Raw genomic sequence first — 26,365 nt, 5'->3', positions numbered from 1 at the left:
GCTTTCAAAAGGTGCTCTGATAAAAAGATCAGCACAGCTTGTGACATGATGAAGTCCTAAGGAGAAGGTGAAGCATACTTCTTGTGCTCTAAGTTGATGTTTTGGTTTCCTTTCAATGGCATTTATTAGCTTCTTTAATGATATTTGTCATAGGAAGTCCAGAAATAAAAGGAAAAATGTACTAAAACCACAGCTGCTTTGCACAGTAGTAGTACACAGTTTGGCACGTTGTGGTAAAATTTGCATGGCATCTGTTGAAAAGGTTACCCCTTCCAACTGAACATAGGAACTATAAGTATGGTTGGTAACGTGGGATATGGCTAATGACTAAATCGTTTTGAACAATAAATGGGACATCAAAAGTTGGGGATAAAGGGAATTTATTTCAGTATTCCTTAAGATTACTCGGTGTAGTGTATTCAGTGAATGCTGATAACGTGGAAACCATATTTCTTTCATTTTGCAGCTACAGGTCCTGTGAACTTGACGGGAGAAACCTATAACTGTTCACTTCCTCCTTTGCTGCTCATACTTGATAGAGACTTGTTTAAAAAAAAAAAAAAAAAAAGGAAGAAAAGGAGGGAAAACTTTAGATTCCTTTAAAGAAAAACAAATAGAAAAATAAGAGTTTCTTTCCCCCAAATGCTGTTGTAGCGTCAAGTTAATTTGGTACTTGTAACTATTATACTGATGAATTTTAGGGACGTGTGACTTTGTGTCAAGTCAGTATACTGCCATCAACTGTAAGATGATATTACCTTATGCTGCTTATCCTAATGTCTTTGACCAAAGTCTCTGCAAAATGGCTGTTAAGCTGCTTCTTCACTGGTTTCAACAAACTCTTCTATGTGAGCAACCTGATGCTAGCTCTGCTGCTTCTCTCTGTGATGTTTGTGGGGGACTAGAGGAAAGTAGGTGGACTTCTACATGAGAATCCTTAAGCTGTTTTAAGAAAAATTACATAGATAATTGTTACTTCACCTTGTTCTGCAGTCCAGCTTCTGAAGGTATGGGATTCCTGGTACATATAATGACTGACTTGTAGGAAAGGTCTTTGATATTAACAAAAAAAAAGTATTATGCTTGTGGTTTTTTTTTTGTGGTGGGCATTTAGAAAACATGACAGTCTGATATGTACGTGTTTATTTAGCAGTCTGATACTGTTATAAGGATGCAAAAAGTGGATTAAATATGTGGAGAAACGCGCATTTCTGAATTTTGGAATATTTGAGTAGTTCTTACCCAATGTTGCTTTTACTAATTGTAATTATTCTGTTCAACAGCAGTGAGCGGAAGAGCATCTGCAATGTCAAACACTCCTACCCACAGCATTGCAACTTCTGTCTCCCAGCCTCAGACACCAACTCCAAGTCCTATCATTTCTCCTTCAGCCATGCTACCAATTTACCCTGCTATAGATATTGATGCCCAGGTAAGCCTTCCACTGTCACTGCAGTGCACATGTGAAGCTATTTTCTTTCTGTATTCTGAATAATTCATTTATAGGGAACAGCTCTGTTGCATAATGAGACTCGATGAGCTGATTTTAGAAAGCCTGTACAGCTCTTGGGAGAATTGCAGCCCAGTTTCTTCCATGCTCTAGCTGAACAAAAGAGAAGAGCCTTTGTTGTACATCACTAAATGTTTGTATTTCTCATTTCTTCAGTGAGTGAATATGAGAAATAGGGTAGAAAAAATTAAGTATTTTGGGGTTGACTTCTGAAAATGAAAACAAGCCTAAAAACTTGTTGCACACTTATTTTTCACGGTTGTGCTTTGAGTTGTTGGCCAGTGACCCCCCAGGCCTGACAGAAGTATGACAGTATTGCTAAAACATTTTCAGAAATGATTGATGAGAGTTCTCCCTCTCACCAATGTATCTGTATTGAAAGTCATTTTAAAAGCACCTGCTATTTGTTGACTTGGAGCTGTCAAGCCATCAAAGAGGGGGGGGGAAAGCCTGTACTGCTTTTTTTTATTTTCCAGTATATTTATTTTTATGTGCATAGTTCTAGACTGTACAGTAAGTGACCAAGGTGATAGGGCTAAGATACAAGCAGTGTGGAGATGAGTAAGTATGGATTGTTGTAGACTGCAACAGGAGATTATTGTGGACTGGGGAGAGGAATCTCTGGGAAAACAGTTCCAGTTAGTTCAGCTGCTTATGGCAGTTGGCTTGGTTTCTGCTGTGACTGCAGGTCAGATTCCTCCCATAACCTGATGTGTCTGATTTCTAACTGGTAGACAGCAAGCAGCGCATGTCGGTACTGAGTTTGGTTGCCAACTGCCCTCAGTCATAATAGAGTAAAGCAAAACTAAAACTATGCTTACACTGAAATCGGCTCTTGAGGGATATTTTTATAATATTCCAGGAGAGCAGATTAGAGGTAGAATTCTAACCTAACTTGAAAGAAAGATGAGGTGACCAGTAAACAGGTCTTAAGTTTTCATAGTTTTTATTTCATTATCAATGCAGTTGTATTTGCAACATGACAGAAGTTGTACTTGAAAAAAGGAAGAACTTATATTTCTAATGATTTCTTTTTCAGACTGAAAGTAATCATGACACAGCATTGACGCTTGCTTGTGCTGGTGGCCATGAAGAACTAGTACAAACACTGCTAGAGAGAGGAGCCAATATCGAACATAGGGACAAGAAAGGTAGCTATCTCACGGTGGCAATACAGACCCACTCTTGTCTTCACTGTAACATAGTTAATAAATATGCAGTAAATATAGTTTTTGTGTGAAGCTTTTAGGCTTACTTTCTTGGTGATTTAACATAAGTTGCTTAATTTGAAGTTATGAATGTGGATTCTTCAAACATCCTTTTTCGTTCTAGGATTTACTCCACTTATCTTGGCTGCTACAGCTGGCCATGTGGGTGTTGTTGAAATCTTACTTGATAATGGAGCTGATATCGAAGCCCAGTCGGAGAGAACAAAGGACACTCCCTTGTCCTTGGCTTGTTCAGGAGGGAGACAAGAGGTGATGTAAACTTTAAGTCTTCAAGAGCAGGCTGTAGATTACATATCATCTGTTTTTTATTTTATGGAACACAGTAACTTGATACACAGTGCTGTTTCAGGATGTTTTGTAAGGATGCAAAGAGTTAACGTTTTTGAAGTTACTTACTGCAGTGTTTGATGAAAAAATCCTTTTCCTATTTCAATAAGTTGGACCAGACCTGTGAAACAGATCTCCTAACTCCTGGCTAGTTAGGGGGTTTTTACCCGCATAAATGGATGTGAATGTGGAAGTGAATGGGATCAGTGTTCCTGTTGAGAAATTAGAGTTTGCCATGAATCAGCTCAAATATATGAGCCAAGAGGATGTTATAGTTGGTTCTGCGTAGAATATGAGTACTGTAGATGGCTCTGGTGTCTTCTGTTTTGTTGGGCTTTTTAGTCTAAGACATTTTTCAAATGATCGATCAGAAGTAAACATAAAGGAAGTCTTTTTAAATGTTATGTGGAATACTGTGTTCTTGGGAAAAAGTCAGATGATAATGGTCTCAACAAGTCTGAAGTGTGTAGTTCTGTAAGTGCTTCTGTTTGGTTTGCAATGACCACAGTGGAAACCATGTAATCTGGTGCAGGGTATTGTTGCATATGAAGATGATGGTTTCACATTTTCCTAGACAAAATCTTGTAAAAATTTGTCAATCTTCTGGCCTGTTTTTCAGTCCCATTCAGAAGATGTTAAATGGGACAGAGGACAGTCAGCAGCTGCAGAAGAGCAGCTGCAAATGACAGTTATGTGTTCTTGATTCTGGGGGGAAAACATTTTAGTCTCAGCTTTCACAGAGGCCAAGAGTAGAGTGAAGGAAATGAAGAAAACCGCTGTCCTTACATTGAAAGATGTTAACAGTACAATATGCGATTCTGAAAGCATTGAATGGATTTGTATCAGACAGACTTGAAAGTCTGAGAGAAAACTGTATGTTATTTTTTAAAATATTACAGGTGGTGGAGTTGCTTCTAGCTCGAGGTGCAAACAAAGAGCACAGGAATGTTTCAGATTATACACCTTTAAGCCTTGCTGCTTCTGGTGGCTATGTGAACATTATCAAGATTCTGCTAAATGCTGGGGCAGAAATCAATTCCAGGCAAGTTCCTTTTTCACTTCTTCATGGTCTTTACCCTTTCCAAAAGGCTTTCTGGGCAACTCAATTGAGCAGGTTGGCTTGTGCTTACACAACAAATAATTATCCGTGTAATTGCCTTATTTGTAGTAGACTTCAGGTAGGAAGGAAAGGTTTTTGAATATGCTTCTTTCAATGCTCACTTAGCTTCCAGTTGCTTCTGTATGTTTTGATAATGTCTGCCATGCGTCATATTACATTAGTCCCCTTTGATTAAAGGTTAAGAAAAATACTCCTCCTTTCTCTGATTGGCCTGCAAGTTTGAAATTACTTCTGGGTTAAATAATAAAAAAAAAAAGTGTGCATGTTTGTTTCTCATCTGTAATTTAAAGAAAGATTTTGCTGTGTGTTTGCATTTGTGTAGCACCTCTTGCATATATGAAGTAGTTCAACCATACATTGCACAAGTCAAATAAGTGTTCAAGCAGAAGTTAAGTTCCTCGTAAGAAATGCTGTCAAATTTACAGTAGTTAAAATCCAACATGCCTGCAATGCTTTGAAATATAAATACTTGTCCAAAGTTGCTGACAAGAACCTTCCATGGTTACAGTTATAGTTGCTGTGTTGCTGTCTTCCATTCTTGTTAAATATTCTATTTTTTCTGTTTTTGTTGAAGTCATCTCAGAAATGTGATTGTGATTTGAACTCCTTTATCTTTTCTTCTTTCAGAACTGGTAGCAAATTGGGCATTTCTCCCTTAATGTTGGCAGCCATGAATGGCCACACTGCTGCTGTGAAGTTATTACTGGACATGGGCTCTGATATAAATGCCCAGATAGAGACCAATAGAAATACAGCACTAACTCTGGCTTGTTTCCAAGGGAGAACTGAAGTGGTTAGCCTGCTCCTTGATAGAAAAGCAAATGTGGAACATAGAGCTAAGGTAAGAAGCAAATTGCTCTCCAAAAAAGAGGTACTTCCAAGTTAGGACTTGTCATAATCTGATGGGTTTACTGCCTCTTGAAGGTTAATTGGATGACCAAAGGTGATGTCTGCTACAGATGAATTTCAAGTTTCTGATGCTGGTCTATAAAAAGAAAATATAAGAACAGTGGGTGTACTTCAGGAGCTAGCATTTATGCTGAAAAACGACTCATTGAAAGAAAAACAATTCTTCTGAAGCTTTATTTTCAGGTGTTTAGAAGAATAGCAATCCTTTAACTTGAAAAAATGCAAGTATTTAATGAATTTAGCAAGTCATATTCTTGACCTACATTGTACTTAAGGTCTGATCTCTTCTCCGTGTCTGACTGCTGGGGGGATTTTGAATGTCTGTCAGAAGTTAATGTGTCCCCCTTCACCTAGCCAGGCACTTTCTGGATGTTGCTGTGTAGCCTCTCTTAATGAAGACTAAAAACAAAAGTGTTGCAGGTTTTTTTAGCAATGCTTATGCTGATCATCAACTGTGTAAGGTTGACTGTGCTATTTCTGAGATGCTGTGACATCAGCAAGCAGAGAACCTTCATGAACACAGTGCAGCAGCAGGACACCTATGCACTGTCATGCCTCTTTTTCTGTACAGGTGTGCATTTTCTCTCCTTTGAAATATTGGTAGTCTACTACAAAACTGCTTAGGAGGGGCTGTAAAGCTGACTTGAAATATGCTACTGGAAGTAGAAATCAGTCCTCTAAGTGAACCCAACTCCCAGTTCTTTCAAACAAATTGCTTGATTCTCTTGCATGTTTATTGTAGACTGGTCTCACGCCATTAATGGAAGCTGCTTCTGGTGGATATGCAGAAGTAGGCAGAGTTCTGCTGGACAAAGGTGCAGATGTAAATGCTCCTCCGGTACCCTCTTCAAGAGACACAGCTTTAACCATTGCAGCAGACAAAGGGCACTACAAATTCTGTGAGCTTCTTATTAGCAGGTACTGTATTTTTGAAAGTGCACTGTTTAAAGGAAACGATCTCTAATCTGTGTTGCAATATACACTACATGATAGGGAATGAGAAGAGTTCTGTTAGACCATTAGTAATTATGCTTTCTGTTCAGTGAGAGTGATCAGACTAAGTTGTGTTTGGTGTTTGAGTACTTACTTTTGCCTGTGTGGACTGATAGAATTTTTCCTGTCTTATGAACTTGTGAACATTCAAAGCATATCATGTGAAGGTGATATTTCTTGTGGTTGCATCACTGGTGCCTTCAGTTTAAATGTCAGTGTTTAGTCATTGAAAAGCAGAAGATGTGCACAAAACACAAGTCTTAATGATTTCATCTGTTTGAGATTGGTCACTAAGTACACTAAGCTTAATTGTTTCTTGAAGTAGTGGCACTGGCTGTTGGCTTGCACTCACAACTTTACAAGTTGTTCTCAGTAAGCTATTGAGGAATACAGTGTACTAATGGATAGAAATTAATGAAGTAATTAGGAATGCTTCAGACCCAACTGACAAACAATATGATTCAGAGTATTAAAAATACGTTTTGTCTGAGTGTAGGCTTTTGACAGCATCAGAATCCAAAAATATTTCTGAAACTGAAGCTCTCTTTGAATGCATATGTTTTATGTAAAAGTGAGTGCTGAATTAGCCTATTTTTCTTAAGCATTGCATGAACTTTTGCAAGTCCTGTTGACACAAGTAACTAACATCTTCTCCATTGTTTTGACTGAACTTTTGCTTTTGTAGAGGAGCCCACATTGATGTGCGTAACAAGAAGGGGAATACTCCACTGTGGCTGGCAGCAAATGGAGGGCATCTAGATGTTGTCCAGTTGCTAGTTCAGGCTGGAGCAGATGTGGATGCTGCTGATAACAGGAAAATAACTCCTCTTATGGCAGCCTTCCGAAAGGTAGAATGTGAAGTTTACCTTTGGTTTTTATAAATGTTGTCTCAGTCATCCTCATTATTATCAGGAATAAACAGGAGCATAACTGATAAGCTGTGTCTTTAAATATGTGACCTACTAATAGTGCTTGGCATTGAATCTTCAAGAATAGGTGTGTATTTCACCTGCATGATGTTTGTTAAATTCTAGTAGAAATTCTTTATGGTCATTTTACTGACTATGATTTTTCATGGATCTGAGAACAGAAAATTACAGTATTCTATATGGAGATGTGGAATATGCAACAGAAGTAGGAAAATGATTTTTAAAATGAATTCTTATGCAAGATTGGATGAGTGTTTTAAAAATCAACTTTGAGTTAGTCTGGCCTGACTTGAGGTAATTGAGTGTAGTTCCAGTTCAATAGTAATTTAAAAATTACTAATGACTGTAGGAATATATAACTGTAAGTAGCCAGAGCCAGATGTTGGAAAACTGTCAAAGGGGAAAGATAGAAGTATGTGAAAATTAGGCTGTAAAGCCAGTTTGACAACAGGTACTTGAATTGCTTTGTCTGTTCCTTCTTCAGGGTCATGTAAAAGTGGTGCGCTACCTAGTGAAAGAAGTAAACCAGTTTCCATCAGATTCGGAATGTATGAGGTACATAGCAACCATTACTGATAAGGTAAGGCTGTAAGATAACAATACTGTGACTCAACAATGCTTGTATGTTTTCAGGTGTTCTCCCTGTCAGTGGTGTGTATGTTCTTGCCAGTGACTGTGACCACTGATCACTTGCATGATGCTGAACGCCCAATAAAAGTAATTACTGCCGTGCAACTAATACAGGTCTATAAGTATTAAAATACTTGAATGTTAAAATATTTCCCAGGTGTTTCAGGGAGAAAGTGGGGAGCTAAGCCTTGTTTTGTGACGGCCTTTCAATTTGTGCATTTCTTTCACCTCTCAGACTATTTCTTTGGTTTCATGAACACTTTGTCTTCATTAGGTGTAGATTATGAACTGTCTTTGTACCACTTTAAGCATGCTGAGATATTAATTATTGACTACAAGTTCTACCTGTTAATTGGGAATCAGTTTCCGGAGTTGGGCATGAAAAGGAAATTTCAAGCTGTGGTGAAGGAAACGTTACATTGATAACAGTTTGGACTTGGGATCATGTCTTACTCAAGAATGGAAGGAGAATTTCATCTGTGATGGTGCCATGTCACTTACTTCTCATGACTCAAAATCAGTAAATAAAACTTCTGCAGCTTATTTGCCAGTGAGAGACTAACTTGGTATAATTATGGATGTTTTGTAATAGTATTGCACTGGAAGTAATGGAAAATGTTTATTTTTTTTTCTTCATTAAAAGTTTTCTTTCCAAGTAAGGAAATCAGTAAATTAGTAGCCTAAGCTTGAGAGTGTATACTCTAAATGTGTGCTTTTACCTTTTAAAATGGAATGTTGATGTGCTTTGTTGTTTTAGGAGATGCTGAAGAAGTGCCACTTGTGTATGGAATCAATTGTTCAAGCCAAAGATAGACAGGCTGCCGAAGCCAACAAAAATGCAAGCATTCTTTTAGAGGAATTGGACTTGGAGAAGGCAAGTTAAGGGTTTGCAGTTGGGAATATTTATTTGATAAGATTACAGATTTGTATTCCTTCAAGACCAGAAGACCTGTGAATGTCCATACTGAAGTATAGGAGTAAATGTAATCAGTGTAGTTGTAGTATCTAGAGCTGAACATCTGGTTGTTCAGGTTATGTTTGTACCTTCCCTTCTGACTTTTACTAAGAGAAACTGGGTTAAGGTACTCTGATATAACTATATTTTCTCTATATAATACTGTACCAAAAAAAGATTTTGAAGAACTTTTTTTCTGTCGAGTATGCAGTAGGTGAGCATTTTGCAGTGACATTGGTCTGGTTTCGAGGTCTAAATCCCCTTTTGTCTTAAGTAAAACAAAATATGTGGATAATATTCCTTGAAACTATAGTTTTGTAGTAGAGATGTTATTAAAAAAAAAACAACAAAAACTTAAGTAGGAATGTGTCATCAAATGAGTGCATGTTTTTTATCCAGCCTAGCTAAAAATATGGCACATCCTAACCTTTGAAAGGAGAATGAGTGCATTGGGGCAGTACTGCTAAGACAAATGTAGTAGTCTTAGAATCCTGAAAACATGTTCTGGAAAACTCATTTAAGATGGTGTTCTCTATTTCTACATCAACCTTCTGTTAACATGGGAAAACAATCTGTTTGCAAGAAGTAAATGTAAAAATATAGCTCACAGAGTTAAGCTGACTTTGTAAATGTGTTAGTCTAAAATGCAAGTTCAGCTTCTCAGGAAAAGGGAAAAAATGGCATTTGCTTTTTTTGAAATGCATGGAAAACGTACTGTAATGTGCTTTAATTTTAGCTACGGGAAGAAAGTAGGAGATTGGCTTTGGCTGCTAAAAGAGAGAAAAGAAAGGAGAAACGGAGGAAGAAAAAAGAAGAACAAAGAAGAAAATTAGAAGAAATTGAAGCTAAAAGTAAAGAGAATTTTGAACTTCAAGCTGCTCAGGAGAAAGAGAAGCTAAAAGCTGAAGGTGATTTCAGCCTCTTGACTTATTTGTGAAATGTGCCTCATGAGTTTTCATTTCCAGTTTTCCAATGGCTTTTCTTGTCAAAACTTGAGTATAGTCGTCTTATGACATGCTGAGCTTTTAGTAGTTTACTTGAAACCAATAGATCACTCTGCATTTCTGCCTTCTTATTACTTCTGTGTCTTGTTATGTTTAAGGATTGGTGACAGCAGGTTCAGTGAGAGTTGCAGGTTAACTTAACCACAGGAAATGTTTTGGCATGTTTTTACTTCCAGGTCCTACTAACTGAAACCTGGCCAAGTTGTGTTTTTTTCCCTCACACACAGAATAATAATCTTGATCCGGTTAAAAAACAAACTGGCAACCATAAAGTTCTACATATGTTGTCCTATCTTTCCAAATATTGGCTGTTCTGTATCTTGTGGTGTTGAGCTGCATCTTTGGTGGTGTGCTAAGAAATGGTCTTCACTGACTGCTGGGTTGTGCTGATAAGCTAAAAGAAAGGGAAATACTTGTGACAGACTTTGATCTGTTGTTTCATGTACTTGTTATTCCTGTAATTGCTTTTGTCTCTGTCTTTCCATGCTTGAATTTAGTTTCACACTTAATGAATTTCTGCTACATTTATTCGAAGATCAGAATGAAATGCTAGATGAGTTACAACAAACAAAGCAAGCAGCTGGATGGCATGACTTGTTTAGTAGTTGTACAAATACTGGCTTTGTTAGAGACTCTGCTTTATTCTTGGAGTCTTCTAAAGATGTTTGTGCAAGATTTAACTTGATAAGTGTTATTTGGAGCACACAACCATACAAGGTTTTTTGAATTATCTAAATTAGTACTGTTTTATATTCCTTCCACCAGATGAGCCAGAGGTCCCAATGGAGCCTCCTAGCGCTACCACTACGACCACCATAGGCATATCTGCAACTTGGACAACTTTAGCAGGTTCTCATGGGAAAAGGAATAATACCATCACCACAACAAGCTCCAAAAGGAAAAACAGGAAAAACAAAGTAGCCTCTGATAATGTTCAGATCATATTTGATGACCAGCTCCCAATTTCTTATAACCAACCAGAAAAAGTAAATGGTGAATCTAAGAGCAGCAGTACTAGTGAAAGTGGTGATAGTGACAACATGAGGATTTCCAGCTGTAGCGATGAAAGCAGCAATAGCAACAGCAGCCACAAAAGTGACAATCATTCTTCCACAGCCGTTACTAACACACAGAGCAACAAAAAGCAACCATCGGTTCTTGTTACTTGTCCGAAGGATGAGAGGAAAGCAGTTACTGGCAAATCATCCATAAAGTAAGTTGCTGTGACACCATTTAAAGTGATTGTTGCATTACATTTGGAAACTACACCACTATCTGCATGGGTTTACATATTTAAATCAGTTGTTAGGAAGTGGATGAAGCCACAGTGGTGTGTGAGGAGTGTAATAATGGAGTATAATAATGGTTGAAATTTAACATGAACTAAGTAGTAGGCTCTTAAGGAAGATTCATTGTTGTGGATCTGAAATATAGAGAATTGTTAGGTTATTCAGAAATGCAGGCATTTCAATTTAAGCCACCTCTTAGTATAGTACTTCTGAGCTACGTGGTAGTTACTTTGCTTTGTGCGATCTTGCCCAAGGCTGCTCAGGGTTTCACTTAAAACAGTTTGAGACAGAGACAAACTAGAAGTACTTTTCTGCCTTTTTGAGAGCTGTAAAATGAGTAGAGCTAATTAGAGAACTTTGCTAGTTCTGGAACGTGAAACAGTTTGGAGGTACAAATTAGATATGCTCAAGCTTTTTAACTGCTAGTGAGAAGTACTTATTTCAAGATGTGGTGTACCATTCTCTGTATGGGAATTGTGAGAATGCAAGATCTTAACAGATCTTAACAGATTGCTGTTTTGATGGAAGATGTCTTTGAGTAGTAAGAATTTCTTCCTTGTCAATTCCAGCTCTTGGAATACAAATACCATTTTAGCCTTCATAAGCAGTGTTGCTGTTTTGTAGTGGGTGGTCTGGGAACACCACAATAACGTTTTACTGAGCGGTTTCTGGGGACCAGAGATAATTTTAAGTAATTTTAACTCCATGTTGTTATTAACGTGGCTTGTGCATTTTTATTTTTGTTTGTTTGATGTGCTAAAAGAGGAAATAAGTTTTGACAGGCTTCAGACTGGGCCTAGTGGAAAACATTGTTCTGATTTTCTTTGCTAGTCTGCATTTCAATAAATAATAATTTATTTTAAAGGTTGTCTGAAGTCATCAATGAAGTGACAAGTAATTCCTTGTCTACTTGCACAAAGTCCGGTCCTTCCCCCCTTTCTTCTCCAAATGGAAAGCTTACCATTGCTAGCCCTAAACGTGGTCAAAAAAGGGAAGAAGGATGGAAGGAAGTTGTAAGAAGGTAAGCTAAACTTTTCCCTAATTTTCTCCTTACAGACTTTGGCTAGTCTGCCCATTACTTCATGCTGTTTGAAGCGTTTCCCAGCTAATGTTTCTTTTTTTTCTATAGATCCAAGAAGGTTTCTGTTCCATCAACTGTCATTTCCAGAGTCATTGGCAGAGGAGGATGTAATATCAATGCTATACGTGAATGCACGGGAGCACACATAGACATTGACAAACAGAAGGACAAAACTGGAGATAGAATAATAACGATAAGGTAAGCAGACCATTCTGTTTTGTTCATTACAAAACATGCTAATTTGTATAGACAAATCTGTTCAACTGGGATTGTTTCTTGAAAGACACAGATGCTGCTTCTGGACAGGGAAGACAAATAGGGTAGCAGAAACAGAGATGAACTGTAAATCTTGTACCTTTGCATTTGTACAAAAGACTTTTACATATCTAAATATGCCCACTTATTTAGACAAGTCAGTTTTCTAACTGGATGGTGTTTTCTGGGTTAGAGTACTCAATTTTAGTTTCTTAAATAACCATCAGCAACGAAAAATAAAGGCAGCCTCTCTCTCCTCACTTTTTTTTTTTTTTAAATCTGTTAGTATGACAGAAAGATTGGCAGGAACCTGTTCTTTAGGTACATCGCTGTGTGTAGATGTTCAAAATTCACTTCCCTTTTCCTTTCCTTTTGTTGTTCAGGGGTGGCACAGAATCAACAAGACAGGCCACACAGTTGATTAATGCTCTGATTAAGGATCCAGATAAAGAAATCGATGAACTTATTCCAAAGAACCGCTTGAAAAGTTCATCTGCAAACTCCAAAGTAGGGACATCAACACCTGCCACCACTACAGCTGCTAACAGTTCTCTTGTGGGAATCAAAGTGACCACTGTAGCTGCTTCATCAACATCTCAAACTGCCTCTGCACTCACCGTGCCTGCAATTTCTTCAGCATCTAATCACAAAACCATTAAGAATCCAGTGAATAATGTGCGACCTGGTTTCCAAGTCTCTCTTCCATTAGCATATCCTCCTCCGCAGTTTGCACATGCTTTACTCGCTGCTCAGACTTTCCAGCAAATCCGTCCACCTCGGTTGCCCATGACGCACTTTGGAGGTACTTTCCCACCAGCTCAGTCCACATGGGGTCCGTTTCCTGTTAGGCCGTTGAGCCCTGCAAGAGCTACCAATTCGCCTAAACCTCACATGGTGCCTCGCCATAACAGTCAGAACAGCAGTGGTTCTCAGGTGAATTCAGCAAGTTCTTTGACAACTAGTCCAACAGCTACAACAAGTTCAGTGGCTTCTACTGTGCCTGGTTCTTCTGCAAATGGCAGTCCAAGTTCACCTTCAGTCAGAAGGCAGCTTTTTGTTACTGTTGTGAAGACGTCAAATGCCACGACAACCACGGTGACGACCACAGCAAGTAACACCAGCACAGCGGCTACTAATGCCACATATCCAGTTCCTACTGCCAAAGAACACTACCCTGCATCTTCCCCATCATCGCCTTCTCCTCCGGCACAGCCAGCAGGCGTTTCTAGAAGCAGTCCTTCAGACTGTGCAGCAGCCTCTCCAAAAAATAAAGGTGCACCTTCGTCTGATCAGGAAGTGGGTAGTCCGCCAGCAGTAGAAACAAGCAGCTCAACCAGCACTAGGCAGCCCAGTACAGGTTCTGGAAGTTCCTCTGTGCACCCTGCTCATCAGCAGCCTCCAGGAGCTCCTCTGCAAGAGGCAAGACCCCCTCTTCAGCAACCTCAGGTTCCTACACCAGATCCTCGAATGGTTGTGCCTCCAAATTTAGCAGTGACGAGCTCATCTGCTCCTGTGGCAGGTCCGGCAAATGCCCCGATGACCTATCCCATGTCTCAGACATCGATGGGGTCTTCTCAACCTGCAGCTAAGATGGAAACCCCTGCCATCAGACCGCCTGTCCACGGAACTGGCAGCGTCCATACGAATCCAGCTCCTGTGCAAAATTCTTCTGTTGCAGTCCTCAATGTTAATCATATCAAAAGGCCCCCCAGCGTTCCTTCTTCAGTGCAGCTTCCTTCTACCTTAAGTACACAAAGTGCTTCTCAGAATTCAGCCCATCCAGCAAACAAGTCCATGGGTAACAATTTCAGTGCTACTTTACCGTTTGGGCCCTTTAGTACATTGTTTGAGAACAATCCTACGTCTGCTCATGCCTTCTGGGGTGGTTCTGTCGTTTCATCTCAGACAACACCAGAATCTATGCTGTCAGGAAAGTCTTCATTTTTGCCAAATTCAGAGCCTTTACATCAGTCTGATACTTCCAAAGCCCCAGGCTTTAGGCCCCCATTACAGAGGCCAGCTCCAAGTCCCTCAGGTAAGTCTGACTTGTGTTTATATGTGATTATTTTCTTCTAATAATCGCTACATGTTTTTGTTTCAAAGGCTTACCATTTTCAGTTTCTGTAAGTGTAGTTAAGTTCTTCTTTAAGTGACCCCTGTCAAATTGACAAATCCATACCTGTTAGCAAGCTTGATAGAAGTGAAGCTGTGTTCTTTTTGCCCTTCCACTGTATTGCTATAGCTGAGTTAACAAAACACGTTACTATTGTTTTCACTTCTGTACCACAAGCTAATAACTATTCCAGTTTTTGATAACTTACTACTTCTTAAACTACAGAAAAATGTATACCCTCTTCAAAGTGTTAGGATAATATCCGCGTTTAAATGTGGACTTAATGAAGTGTGTCTTAAATACTAAATTCAATCCAAAAAACACCCAAAGAGACAAAATTATGTGGACTTGCTGAATAATGTTGAAAGATTTTAGTCTTCTGCACAAATAGAAGCTGAGAGGTTGTCACAGAATTTGTTCTATAGCTCCAAGAAAGTACATACCACGCAGCTCTTACCATCTGTGCTTGTTTTACTCAGATCTCTGTGTTGGTAATACAGCTTAATTCATGAATTGAGAAATTTAACAGCCAGTTTTCCAGGCTCTGTAAATATCATAGTGTTGAATAGTTCCTGAGGTGTCTTCTAACCACAGCTATACCATGGTCCGTGCAATTTCTGAAGCCTGCAAATGTAGCAGGTGAAGTTGGAAGTGTCTGCAGTGTCAGGAAGCATCATGTTAGTTAATAGGAAAGTAGCCCCTGAAAGCTTAAAGAACCTGTCTAAAGAAAGAAATTGGGCCTTCGTAAAGGATGGTGCAAAGGAGGCAGATACTGAACTATTTTATTCTTCACTTAGCTCGAAGTGATCATTCACAAGTAAGACTGAAAGTAATTTGTAAATAGTTTTATAAGTAAGAAAAAAATCAAGGTACCGCTGCAGTTGAGCATTAAGTTTTCTTAATGCTGTTTGAATCTTCAAATTATACATTCATTTTCTGTTTCTTCTTTGAGGGGAATATTAAGGGGTAAATAATGTCGACAATCTGGACACCCCAGAAAGAAGGGGCTCTTGTAGAATTGTTGCCACTTGGTCATTTTGTTGTTCTTTTGCAAGTGAAAATGTATACCTGAGTTTGAAAAACAACACTTCAGTCTTGATGTATTTACAAGGTGTATATGTGCACGTATATATACATACACATATCTTGTTTTCTAGCAAGATGAAATGTTTATGATAAACCTTCAAAATTTCAGTATTATTTCAGCTTTCCCCTGTATAAAATCCTGGTTTCTAAACCTATAGAATTTAAGTTGCAGTAAAAGGATTAGTTATCTTTCTGTTGTCCTCTATATCAGGACATGCATTCTATTCTTTAATATGATAACATGAATTATTTGTGATGCGTGTACCATGTAATTGTTGCATTTTGTCAAGACTTGCAAACCATGAAGCTTAAGACTTCCAATTATCTTGAAAATAAGATGAGAAAATCGTGACTGGTTGTATCTGAGTTTTCCTTTTTCCCCTAAATGGGAGATCTTTTTCATCTGGCAATAACAGGAGTTGCTTCTGTCAATTTCTCTTTCAGGTATTGTCAGTATGGATTCACCCTATGCTCCTGTAACACCTTCGTCTACACACCTGGGTAACTTTGCCTCAAACCTTTCCGGAGGTCAGATATATGCACCTGGGGCACCTCTTGGTGGAGCACCTGCAGCTGCTAATTTTAACAGACAGCATTTTTCCCCACTTAGTTTATTGCCTCCATGTTCATCAGCATCAAACGGTGAGTTCTGCTCAGCTGGAAGTAGTTGAGAAGCTATTGTATTTAAATAAAGCAAAAAAAAAGACAGACTTGTGTTACCTGTTACTACTACCTATTAGTACTTCTATTTTTGGAAGGCTTTTTTAGCAGCTGTGATTTTTGTCATGCTATTGGAGTTGCTTATTCTTGTTGCCAATAACCCTGGAGTGATGGTGTTGTGAGGATATTATTTGAAGTGTAAATAGTGTAGATCCTGTAGTGATATTTTACTAAAGTCAGTTCTGCTGATGAGCTGCTATTTTGATGTTGTTAAAACAAAAGAGTATAATGTGTTTCAAGGGAGGCTGCTTATGGCAAGTTCTGGTACCTTCTTCCACTTCTGCCCATGCAGCAGAGTTCTTGTGCAGAAAAAAAATTCTATTGATTGCTGACTTATTCAGGGAAGAAGTTAATCTGTTTTAGTAGCAAATATAAAAACAAAAAACAAAACAACCAGCATTTCAAGATTAAAAACATACAAACAGAAACACAGTAAATTGCAGCTATGCTTTTGAATATCATCCTCAAATCCTCTTTTGTTGATCTACAATAATGGTTAGTTTAAATTTTGAGCAGTCTGTTGCAGTGCATGTCTACTAGCTGACAGGGTTAATGGGACAGGATAGTTACTCATTTTGTGTAAGAAATGAAGTGGATGATGAATGTCTCTGATATGTTGGTAAAACTGTTACAATTGTATAGAAGCATCTGCTGTATGAACATAGCACTAATAAGCTATCTATATGCGTTTTTGGTGTACACTTTGATGTTAAAGGATGGGTGTATAGTAATGAGGGTGGGGGTCTGGCTGTTATTAAATGTACTTGTTGCTGTTCTGTAGAATCTCCTGCTCAGTCGGTGTCTTCTGGAGTAAGAACACAGTCTCCCACCCCCTCAGCAGTGTCCTTGGGATCAGAAAAATCCAGTAATGTTTCTCAGGACAGAAAAGTTCCTGTTCCAATTGGGACTGAACGGTCTGCACGCATTAGACAAACTGGAACTTCTACTCCATCTGTTATTGGGAGCAACTTAGCTGCTCCAGTGGGACATAGTGGTATCTGGTCTTTCGAAGGTATAGGTGGCAATCAAGGTATGTAGTGTTAAGAGAAATCCATGTGCTTCCAGTTTACACCAATACTGTATTTTCTTGTGTTTCCTTTGGAGCTGAAAGATGATGCAGAAGTGTGTCTCAAAGATAGTCCTTTTCTTAGAGATTTAAGTAAGGACTTGTACTTGCTATACAATCCACTTGATCCTATGAAGGTCACAGTAGACGTTCCTGTTTTGAAACACTCAGGCTGTGAAAGTGTTTTACTTAAAGACTGACATAACAAAGGAGGTAAGACTGTGTTGTACAGGCATGAACTGATTTGAGGATTCAGTTGATTTTGGAAGAGGGGAAGATGAAAGTTCACGTTCCTTATTTTGTTCAGTCACACCATCTGCCTTTTACTGACATAGTCTCTAGACTGTACTGCAGGCTCATGGAATTCAGTATTTCAGAAGTTATTCAAAATGTACATTACAGTTGGGACAGGTTTCTCAGAAAATAGGACTCTTAAATGCAATTCATGAGACTGTTCTGTTTTGGGGGGATTTTTTTTATATTTTTAAGTTATTGGATTATTTTTTCCCCCTCATAACTCCTTTTCCCTCTTTTGGGATAAGATCGTGCTGGATGGAACCTCTAGAAGTCATCTCAGAAATCTGCACTAAACTGGATTTGCTCATACTGGGTTACTCAGGCCTTTATTCAGTCTCATCTTGGAAACATCTAAGGATTAAAAAAAACTGTGAACAACCAGTTCCACTGTTTAACTGAGCAGGCAAAACATCTCTTAGGGTTTTGGTAGGGTGACAATGAACATTCCTCTTATTTTTTCCATGAGCGCATAATAGAGTGTATCCAGAACTTCATTTCTTTGATGTTTGCCTCATCTCTATAGTGATATGCTAGCCATCGTTAAGACTTCTGGAATTGAGTATTTTTACTTGCATCTTCAAATTACTATGTTTTCCCTTCATCTCTTTGCTTTGCTTTTGTAATATTGCTTTATTTTTACTTTGTGGGGTAACTTCAGCATTCAGTTTTCTGCTTAGGATGGAATCAACTCTTACTGAGAATTAGGCTGGTTTATAAATATTTCTAAGGTTTTGATAAATACTGACTTGTTGGGATGTCTGAGATACGTACTAACAGTACTAAGTTGCCTCTGATGAATTCACATGGTAAGAACATAAGCAAACATGTATAGGTGATCATTCTATGCTTTTGCTTATGATAAGAACTTCTGTTTGAGTTCAAGGTGGGGGAAAAAAGTAAAAGAATGATAACAAGGTGGATTTAAGTTCTGTGCAGGTGGATGCTTGGGAACTGTAAGCTGAGCAAACGTTTCTTCCATAAATGTTATGGTGTATGGTGTATGTTAATGCTAGTAAACATCATTGGTGGATGTTAAGCGTAGTATTGTTTCTGTGTTGGTCTGTTGTTAGATAAAGTGGACTGGTGTCACAGTGGAATGGGGAGCCACATGATCCACAGGCCCATGTCTGATCCAGGTGTGTTTTCACACCAAGCCATGGAAAGAGACAGCACGGGAATCATAACGCCTTCTGGTACATTCCATCAGCCCGTTCCTGCAGGATACATGGACTTCCCAAAAGTCGGGGTAATGACCCTCCTTGATATGTACTGTACTGCTTGATTTTCCTACATCTCTGTGTCTGGCAGATAGAGAACATGAGATACTGCTTGTTGCACAGTTCAGCATCTGTGAGCAATATTGCAGAAGCCTAGAACTAGCAAAACATTGTATGCCCATGATATAATAGGAGCATAAAAAGGTAATTCCTAAATTAAGGCTGCTTTTTACTACTTCAAGCCAGAATGTCTTTAATGTTGAGTCCCCTTTTGTTGCTATGTATGTTTCATAGGAGGAGTGTTTGTTTGAATACATACTGATGCTTGTTTTTTTTCTTTCCTCCCTCAAAAGGGTATGCCTTTCTCTGTGTATGGGAATGCAATGATTCCTCCAGTAGCCCCCATCACAGATGGTACTGGGGGCCCAATATTTAATGGGCCTCATGCTGCTGACCCATCTTGGAACTCGCTAATAAAGATGGTTTCAAATTCCACAGAAAATAATGGGCCTCAGACGGTAATGTTTTTTGTTCTTACATTTGCAGTTTTGTTCTAGCTCAAGAAACTGTGTGGTGAAGATATAAGATCCAAGCTGATAGAAAGTTTAAAAAGTGTTTTTTCTTTTTGCTTGTTTCTTACAGATTTCTTTGCTTATTTCTTTCTACTTCTCTGCACAGTAAAGTCAACTCATAAATATCAGCTGTCTATCCAAAAATAAGTATAAGCTGACACTTAATATAAAAAAACAGCATCAGTAAGTTAATGTAGTTTAAAGAAATGTCCTTTCTTAGAAATAGGATGTTTGATTCCAGCTGAGTCTATTCAGATTGGAGTGGGCACCTGATTAATTACTGCGCAAATGAGCTTCTTTGTGTTGTAGGCAAGACCTTGTCATTAGTAGTTTTCACACTAAATTCCATGTTTATTCTTAATTATGCACTGATTTCTGTCATGCTGACAGATACATGAGCAAAATACAGCCAAGCGTTTGTCCTCAAGAAGTGGCTCTACTTTGTTACACTTGAGTTTTCCTGGAGTTGAGCTTATTGGTACGTTTTGGGAGAAGACAGTTGAAGGTGACAGAATCAGTTTCTCAGTCTTCTAACCTTTACGAGGCAAAGAAGAGAGAGAGCCTTTCACTGAAAGCTAGAGGTCTCATCTGAACTGTAGCAGCTGAAAACATGATGAAAATAAATCCACGTAGCTTTATTGATGACTGATTGCTATGTTTTCTTACATTGGAATTCACTTCAGTGCAGTGGAAAATAAGCATTGCAATGTAGTTTTGATTTCTGAAATACTTTGAGTTGAAACTCCTGATACTTGGTACTAAGTTAAGGTATCTCTTTCAGGTGTGGACTGGAACTTGGACACCTCACATGAACAGTGTGCATATGAACCAACTTGGCTGAGTGGGATCAACGTGCTAGACTTGAGATTCCTTTTTCCAGAGGAAAATAAAAATGGCAGAAACAGTTTATGTGCTCCCAGATCATTCTACTGATGTGCTTGACTGAAGTGTGTAGGCTTTTTGCAGAAGAACTTACTAACTGACCTTTTTCTGTGAACATTGTGACTGCCCATTCCCCACCATCATACGTTTCAACTTAGTTAGCCTTTATTCTTTCCTTTTTCTTTTTTTTTTCTTTTTCTTTTTTTTTTTTTTTTTTGACATAACTTTCTGTTGAAGCTGTTCTTTGGCTGGTTGGTTTTAGTACTGTAAACTGCTTCTGGGCAAACACAGAAATTTAGCAAAATTATGTAAACTTGATCCTGAAGTTTTAGAATGGCAAATAAATGTACAATTGTTTACATAACAAATGGCTAAGCAGAAAGTAAATTTCAATATGTCAGTATAGAGGCTCTACTTTATGTAGACTTAAATTAATGTGAGATATGTACCTTCATATTCAGAAATCTGGATGTTTCCTTCATACATTAAACTATTAATAAGCATAACTTTTCTACTTGTGTAATTTAAGTATAGTGTAAAAACTGGGCATTATCAGAGAGTCTTTTCCAAACGTGTGTTGGATTCTTTTGAGAAGGTGTACATCAGTTGTTACCAGATATTAAGAGTTAACAATTTTCTTATGTGGAAAGATTTTCAGACTAAAGTGCTTGAGAAAACAAGTTCCGCACATTGAGTTGCCTGGTAAAAGAGGTAAATGTGTCACACTGCAGTGTCTGTTGAAAACTTCTCGTTGGGTTCATGCAGCTAGGTCTCTTCTGTTCCTTGAGCGTTCTCAGAGTTTCGATTCCTCCAGTTCCTTCTTTTGCCTGCAAAAGTCATTACAAGAGATACATACTCTGTATGTGTTACTTCAAGAGCAAGAATATTAACTTGCTGTTACGGTAGAGCTTCACTGATGAAAACTGGCTCCAAGTGAAGGCTTATTTCAGAATAAGTAGCTTTGATGTAGTACAGTGTCTTGTTCTGAACCGGATCGTTGACCAGTTAAGGTTTGTCTTGAGAAGTCCAGTGAGTAATTCCTTACTGTCAGCTTCAGTAACTGTTGCCTTCTTCACTTACAGTCAGAGAATGAACACCAATACCAGGAAACAAATTCTTGGGTCCTGTACGGCAAGGCAGTGATATGCAAAGCTTGGGTCAAATTCCCATACAGTTTGTGTGTGTGTGGCTTAAAGTATGTTGCCAAGTTGAATGTGGTTTTGTGCCGGATGGTGTGGTCCACCATGATCTGTTTACTAGTTATTCTGTGTGGGTGATGGCTGAATGGAAGCTTGTTGTTGCTGTGCATCACTTGGATTCAACTCCCTAGAAGAAACACCAACTTAGTCGTGTGGCCTGATTCTCAGACAGGAATTATTTTGTATTTGCTATGGTAATTGATAATTAGCCAGAGGGAAGAACAATACTTTTCCAAAGAAACCTGCTGCCTTTGAAAAAATTCTGCTATTTCTGAGAAGAAAAAACCCCACAAGTTTTGCATGTACCGATGTCCCTATATGTGCCCTTACGTGATGTGCTAAGTAAGCAAGTTCATTTCCCTGACATACAGTGTCTAAAGAACAGGTTGTATCAGAATGGGCACCAAACTGAAGAACTGCTATAAAAGATGGTTGCAATCCCATTTTTAGCACCTTACTACGAGTGAAGCAGAATAGTGCCATTCAGGTCTTGTGTGTGACCTCAAGCCCTCCTTTAGAATCTTAAAGCTAACAAGGATTCTTTGCATTCTTATTCTGAAATAATCCTTAACCAGTCCCACAGGCCATGGGTCAGAAAGAACAGAGTGTTTAGGATGTGGTTTAACGCGTTATTTTGTTGAGTTGAGAAATCCAACTGTTGGCCAGGGGAGCTGAGGCTCCGTGCTACACCTGTGGCAGGGACCTTGCTAAACAAAATCCTGGGCTCTGTGGAAGCCTGTAGTAGGGGCATTTTTCTTTCAGATACATTTTTTTTATATATATATATATAATTTCAACTGTACTGCATTTTATTTGACCAATAAAAAAAGGAACATACGCTTTTGAGACCTGGCAGGTCTTTATTATGATGATTTAGAGAACAGACTCGCTGTTAAGTAGTGGAACTGTGTACACAGGGCTCAGGAACGCCTTGGCTGCCCAGCCCTTCCCCTTGCCCGCACCCAACATGGAGGCGATGAAGCGCTGCCTGCGTCCTCCGGCGCATGCGGGAGGGCGGGCGCTGCGCGGCGGTATCTGCGCGTTCGGTGCGGCATGTGGCGGCTGGCGCGGTGCTTGAGGCGGAGCGGCTGGGGCCGCCAGCTGTGTGGAGCGGCAGTCGCTCGCTTGACGGTGTCGGCGGCGTCTCCGGCTCCCAGCGGGAGTCCTGGCGGCTGGTACGAGAATCTGGCGCAGTCGACCCCCGTGCACTGGGCGGAAGATGGGCTGGTGGCGCTGCAGGCGGCCGCGGAGCTGCCGTGGTGGGCCGCCATTGTGTGCGGCGGGGCCCTGCTCCGCACAGCCGTCACATTGCCGCTGGCCGCGCACCAGGGCCGCCTCCTGGCCAAGGTGGGTCCGCCTCGCTGTGCTCTGAGTTAGGATTTCAGCTGTTACGGGGCTTGGATCACTGCTGCCTGAGCTCGAGTGTCACCTGGGGTTACCGAGCTGATAATACATAGAGGCGTAATCGCAGCGTGGTTTGGGTTAGAAGGACATTAAAGCCCACCTGCTTCCAACCCCCTGCCCTTCAGCACCTCCTGGGAGCCTCACCGTCCTCTGAGTAAAGCGTTTCGTCTTAACTTCTAACCTAATCTCTGCAGTTTAAAGCCCTTCTATGAGATAATGGTCGGAAAGACCTTGCTGGTAAAGACAGGTGTGTTCTACAGACAGTTCTTTGGCGACTGACTCAAAAGTGCTGCAGTTTAACTTCTTATGTACTTATTTCATTTAGCTGTTTGTCGGGTCATAAACATCATTTCCTTTTCTTTAGCTAGTTGGAAAATTTGCAGCCCGAGATTAAAAAACTAGCTGAGCAGCTTCGCTATGAGGTTTCTGTTCGTGGGAAGCAACTGGGTTGGTCTGAAAAGGTTGCCAGGTAAGATTATGATGATTGCATACACCTTACAAATACATTCCAGGTGGGAGATCCTCCTAACAGACTCTGCTTTTGCCAAAGACTTAAATTGTGTTAATGCTCTTATGATTTGTTTGCACTGGATGTATCTTAATGGGCAATATAACAGTTTCAGAGCTCTGTATTTCTGATAGGTTTATGATTACAGGGCTAAATCTAGGTATTTTTGTCTTTGTCAGCAGTTTTCTTAGCAATGTTCTGATGCTTTTAGATAGCTAGGATCTTAAAGCATGAAAGCCCTATGTGTGTGGCACTGTACCCCATGCAGAAGCATTGGATATTAGCTGGGCTACTGACGGCTGTTTAACTGGCAGGTGATTTTTGTATTGGGTGAGTGATAACCTTGATCAGGCAAAAATCAACACAAAACATCTGACAAGTTACTGCTGTGATAACTTGTGAAAAGTTGCTTAGATGTGTGAGTGGGGCTGTGAGTTGAGAAGAAAGGGGGGCTGGCAAAGGAGAGGGAAGAGGAGGCACATCTTAAGTTAAAAGACCTTTGTTTTTTCTGGATTTACACCTAAGACAAATTGATCTGCACAGCCTGTTGAACTGATACTTTAGAATTTGAGAAGTTGTATCGTAGTATGGTGTGTGTATGTTTGTTTTGTGACATTTTCTGTCCTTTCTAAAAGGTTCCATTTTAAGAAGAACCTGCAGAGGATTATTACAGAACTGTACGTTCGAGACAACTGCCATCCATTCAAAGCCACTTTATTGGTGTGGGTACAGATCCCAATGTGGGTCTGCGTGTCCCTTGCCTTGCGCAACTGCAGCGTTGGTGCCTTGGACTCAGAAGGTGATCCATTTAAATAAGTACATTAAAAACAGTCGTTTGTCCTTTGGTTTCTGTTTATACAGGTACTTATGTAGTTAAAGAACATGGTCTCCTAAGCCTGATGTATAAGCTACTCTACTATTAAGTGTTTAAATGTAGCAGTTTATTCTTAGATAAATATTATTATGCAGATAAGATGCTCCTAGAAACTTGGGTGATTTTACTACAATACTTGGCATAACTCTGACTAACTTGAGGTAGAAGATCATCCTTAATTTCTTATTTTCTTCACATTGTTGTTTCAGTTCAAGAGCAGTTTTCGACAGGCGGGACACTGTGGTTTACAGACCTCACAGCGCCAGATTCCACATGGATTATGCCAGTTTCACTTGGACTCTTAAATTTGCTGATAGTGGAGGTATGTTGCTGGAATAAACAGGGCAGTTCCAAAAGGATAATTTATTGTAGAATTCTAGGGTAGTGTTACCAACACAGAAAACACAATAACATCATTGAGATTATGACTGTTATAAATGCATTGATCAGAACTGAAGAGTAGCCTAATGATGCTGTATATGTCTGTATTGTTTGAAGGTGATTAACATGACATGTCAGAGAAACTTCATCTGCTTTGCTTGAGAACCTCCATGAAGTTTAGTCTCAACTCTAAAGTTGCACCTAAAAGGCTGCTTTAATAAGCTCCTTGCTTTTAATGCATGAAGATGCATCAGAAATACTTTGTTGGTGCATGGTGGTCAAATTTAATAATACTGTTTGTTGTTAATGCATTGTAAAATCCAGAACTTTGGAAGATAGTTGGGGAGATGAGTAAACAAGCACATTTAAAATAATAGTTTTACTTTCCCACATACTTTCTTAATGGAAAAGTTTTTATAAATCTTTGCCTTCATCAAGCTCTTAATCATCTGGATTTCATTCCTTCTTTTTGCTCAGTTGTTTCAAATGGAGTTTTTTTTTGTGACTGGGCTTCTCCCTTTTTCCCTTCAGATCTTTGCTTCACAGAAACTGGAAGCTTCCAGGTTCCAGAAGCTTGCTACAAATTTCTTTAGAGTGTTGTCAGTAGTAATGATTCCTGTTGCTGCCACAGTCCCCTCGGTATGTATGGAGTCTTAATGCCGTGTTCTTTCACCTGTGACCACTGTGCCCAAGTTTAATATGTTCATAGCACTTAAAGAATGGCCCAAATGCTTGATCTGTTTGATAGGTCTCTTATAATTTATATGCATATAAAATAGGCTTGACCAGGAAAAAAAGAATATTTAATAGCCTCCATTATGTTGTGATTTCAGAAATGAGGGGGGGTGTTTATCTAAGGAAATAGAGCTGAAGCTTTGGTAGCTATGTACATATTTGCTTCCTGAAAGAAGAGAACACATTTTTTTAGATGAGAAGATTTTCCACATCCTTCCTACAACAGTTCTCATTTTTATCCAGTGTTTTACTTGGAATGCTTTTGCAGTGGTGTATGAAACAGTGCACGTAGTTGTCTCATCAGGTTTATTTAGTCTGAAACATGGGCGTTAAAGCAGGTTTAGCATGAGTTAATTTGTGAACTGTTGTTGAGCTGCAGTATAGATGACATTTCTCTCCCAGAATAGTTGAGAGCAGAAAATTGTGTATTTGAAATGGAGTGTAGCGTATTTAGTGTAGGTTCATTATTTTTCTTATAACTAGGAATGTGGTTGTGGTTTGTTAAGAGCTGCCTAAATTACACCTAGGGAGGCTGAACTCGATGTTTGTCTTGTTGCAGTCCATGGCGTTGTACTGGTTGTCCTCAAGCTTCATGGGACTCTCACACAACCTGTTGCTCCGTTCTCCGACTGTTCGCCGACTGTGTTGCATACCGAGGACCAAATCTGACTCAGACACTCCTTACAGGGATATTGTGGCTGCCTTGGCTACCAAATACAGTTTTAAGAAATAATGTGCTTTGAACTGTCGGAAGAGCTGTCCCACGTAGTTTGTGTGTGCAATTGGCAAGTGGTGTTTTGTTGAGATGCTCACTGTAAAGTGCTATGGCTGGAATTATATTTATTTTCCAAATAAAACATTGATCATCTGGCTATAAAGAATGATTCACATCATTCAACACAAGTATAGGATTTGGGAAGTTTGGTTCCAAGGATGTTAGTTTTGCTATTTGAATGGTCCAGTAATGCAGGTTTGTCACCTAAACTGTAAAGAGTTACAAAGATAAATGTGTGACTCATTTAGGCTACTTTCTTGTAGCAAAGCTGGTCTGATCTATGGTGAATTGGGGCTGGGGAGAGG

The 26,365-nt window shown here is 39.3% G+C and overlaps 2 protein-coding genes across 9 annotated transcripts in view; both read left to right on the top strand.

The window, feature by feature from the left end:
- The window catches only part of ANKRD17 (ankyrin repeat domain 17), a 78,248-nt gene extending 57,558 nt beyond the window's left edge, over positions 1-20,690 (top strand). For 5 of the 8 annotated variants that reach the window (XM_015861521.3, XM_015861517.3, XM_085546861.1 and 2 more), the window contains 19 exons: positions 1,284-1,432; positions 2,550-2,661; positions 2,843-2,988; positions 3,966-4,108; positions 4,814-5,027; positions 5,838-6,013; positions 6,774-6,936; positions 7,502-7,597; positions 8,405-8,521; positions 9,339-9,510; positions 10,372-10,819; positions 11,761-11,916; positions 12,025-12,174; positions 12,615-14,266; positions 15,875-16,072; positions 16,932-17,180; positions 18,584-18,759; positions 19,084-19,248; positions 20,084-20,690. In XM_015861521.3, coding sequence (XP_015717007.2) covers positions 1,284-1,432; positions 2,550-2,661; positions 2,843-2,988; positions 3,966-4,108; positions 4,814-5,027; positions 5,838-6,013; positions 6,774-6,936; positions 7,502-7,597; positions 8,405-8,521; positions 9,339-9,510; positions 10,372-10,819; positions 11,761-11,916; positions 12,025-12,174; positions 12,615-14,266; positions 15,875-16,072; positions 16,932-17,180; positions 18,584-18,759; positions 19,084-19,248; positions 20,084-20,143 — 4,742 coding nt within the window. In that variant the 3' untranslated portion in view covers positions 20,144-20,690. The remainder of the gene's footprint in view (positions 1-1,283; positions 1,433-2,549; positions 2,662-2,842; positions 2,989-3,965; positions 4,109-4,813; positions 5,028-5,837; positions 6,014-6,773; positions 6,937-7,501; positions 7,598-8,404; positions 8,522-9,338; positions 9,511-10,371; positions 10,820-11,760; positions 11,917-12,024; positions 12,175-12,614; positions 14,267-15,874; positions 16,073-16,931; positions 17,181-18,583; positions 18,760-19,083; positions 19,249-20,083) is intronic. The other 3 variants (XM_015861522.3, XM_015861518.3, XM_085546860.1) reach the window with 1 other exon arrangement.
- A 1,732-nt stretch (positions 20,691-22,422) lies between these two features.
- COX18 (cytochrome c oxidase assembly factor COX18) lies at positions 22,423-26,163 on the top strand. Its single transcript, XM_015861524.3, has 6 exons — positions 22,423-22,730; positions 23,156-23,256; positions 23,931-24,094; positions 24,379-24,491; positions 25,082-25,189; positions 25,845-26,163. Exons 1-6 carry the CDS (start codon positions 22,437-22,439, stop codon positions 26,016-26,018), a joined length of 954 nt encoding a protein of 317 aa, XP_015717010.2. The 5' UTR covers positions 22,423-22,436; the 3' UTR covers positions 26,019-26,163.
- Positions 26,164-26,365: the final 202 nt, after the last annotated feature.

Source organism: Coturnix japonica, chromosome 4 (genome assembly GCF_054131305.1).
Source record: "Coturnix japonica strain WE chromosome 4, WE-NBRP24, whole genome shotgun sequence".
NCBI classification, from domain to species: domain Eukaryota; kingdom Metazoa; phylum Chordata; class Aves; order Galliformes; family Phasianidae; genus Coturnix; species Coturnix japonica.
This window is presented reverse-complemented; position numbering and strand designations above follow the sequence as displayed.

Coding starts and splice junctions, on each gene's coding strand:
- COX18 (XM_015861524.3), top strand. CDS start 22,437: ATGTGGCGGCTGGCGCGGTGCTTGAGGCGGAGCGGCTGGGGCCGCCAG. Junction 23,257..23,930: donor TGGTCTGAAAAGGTTGCCAG/GTAAGATTATGA, acceptor CCTTTCTAAAAG/GTTCCATTTTAAGAAGAACC. Junction 25,190..25,844: donor TTGCTGCCACAGTCCCCTCG/GTATGTATGGAG, acceptor GTCTTGTTGCAG/TCCATGGCGTTGTACTGGTT.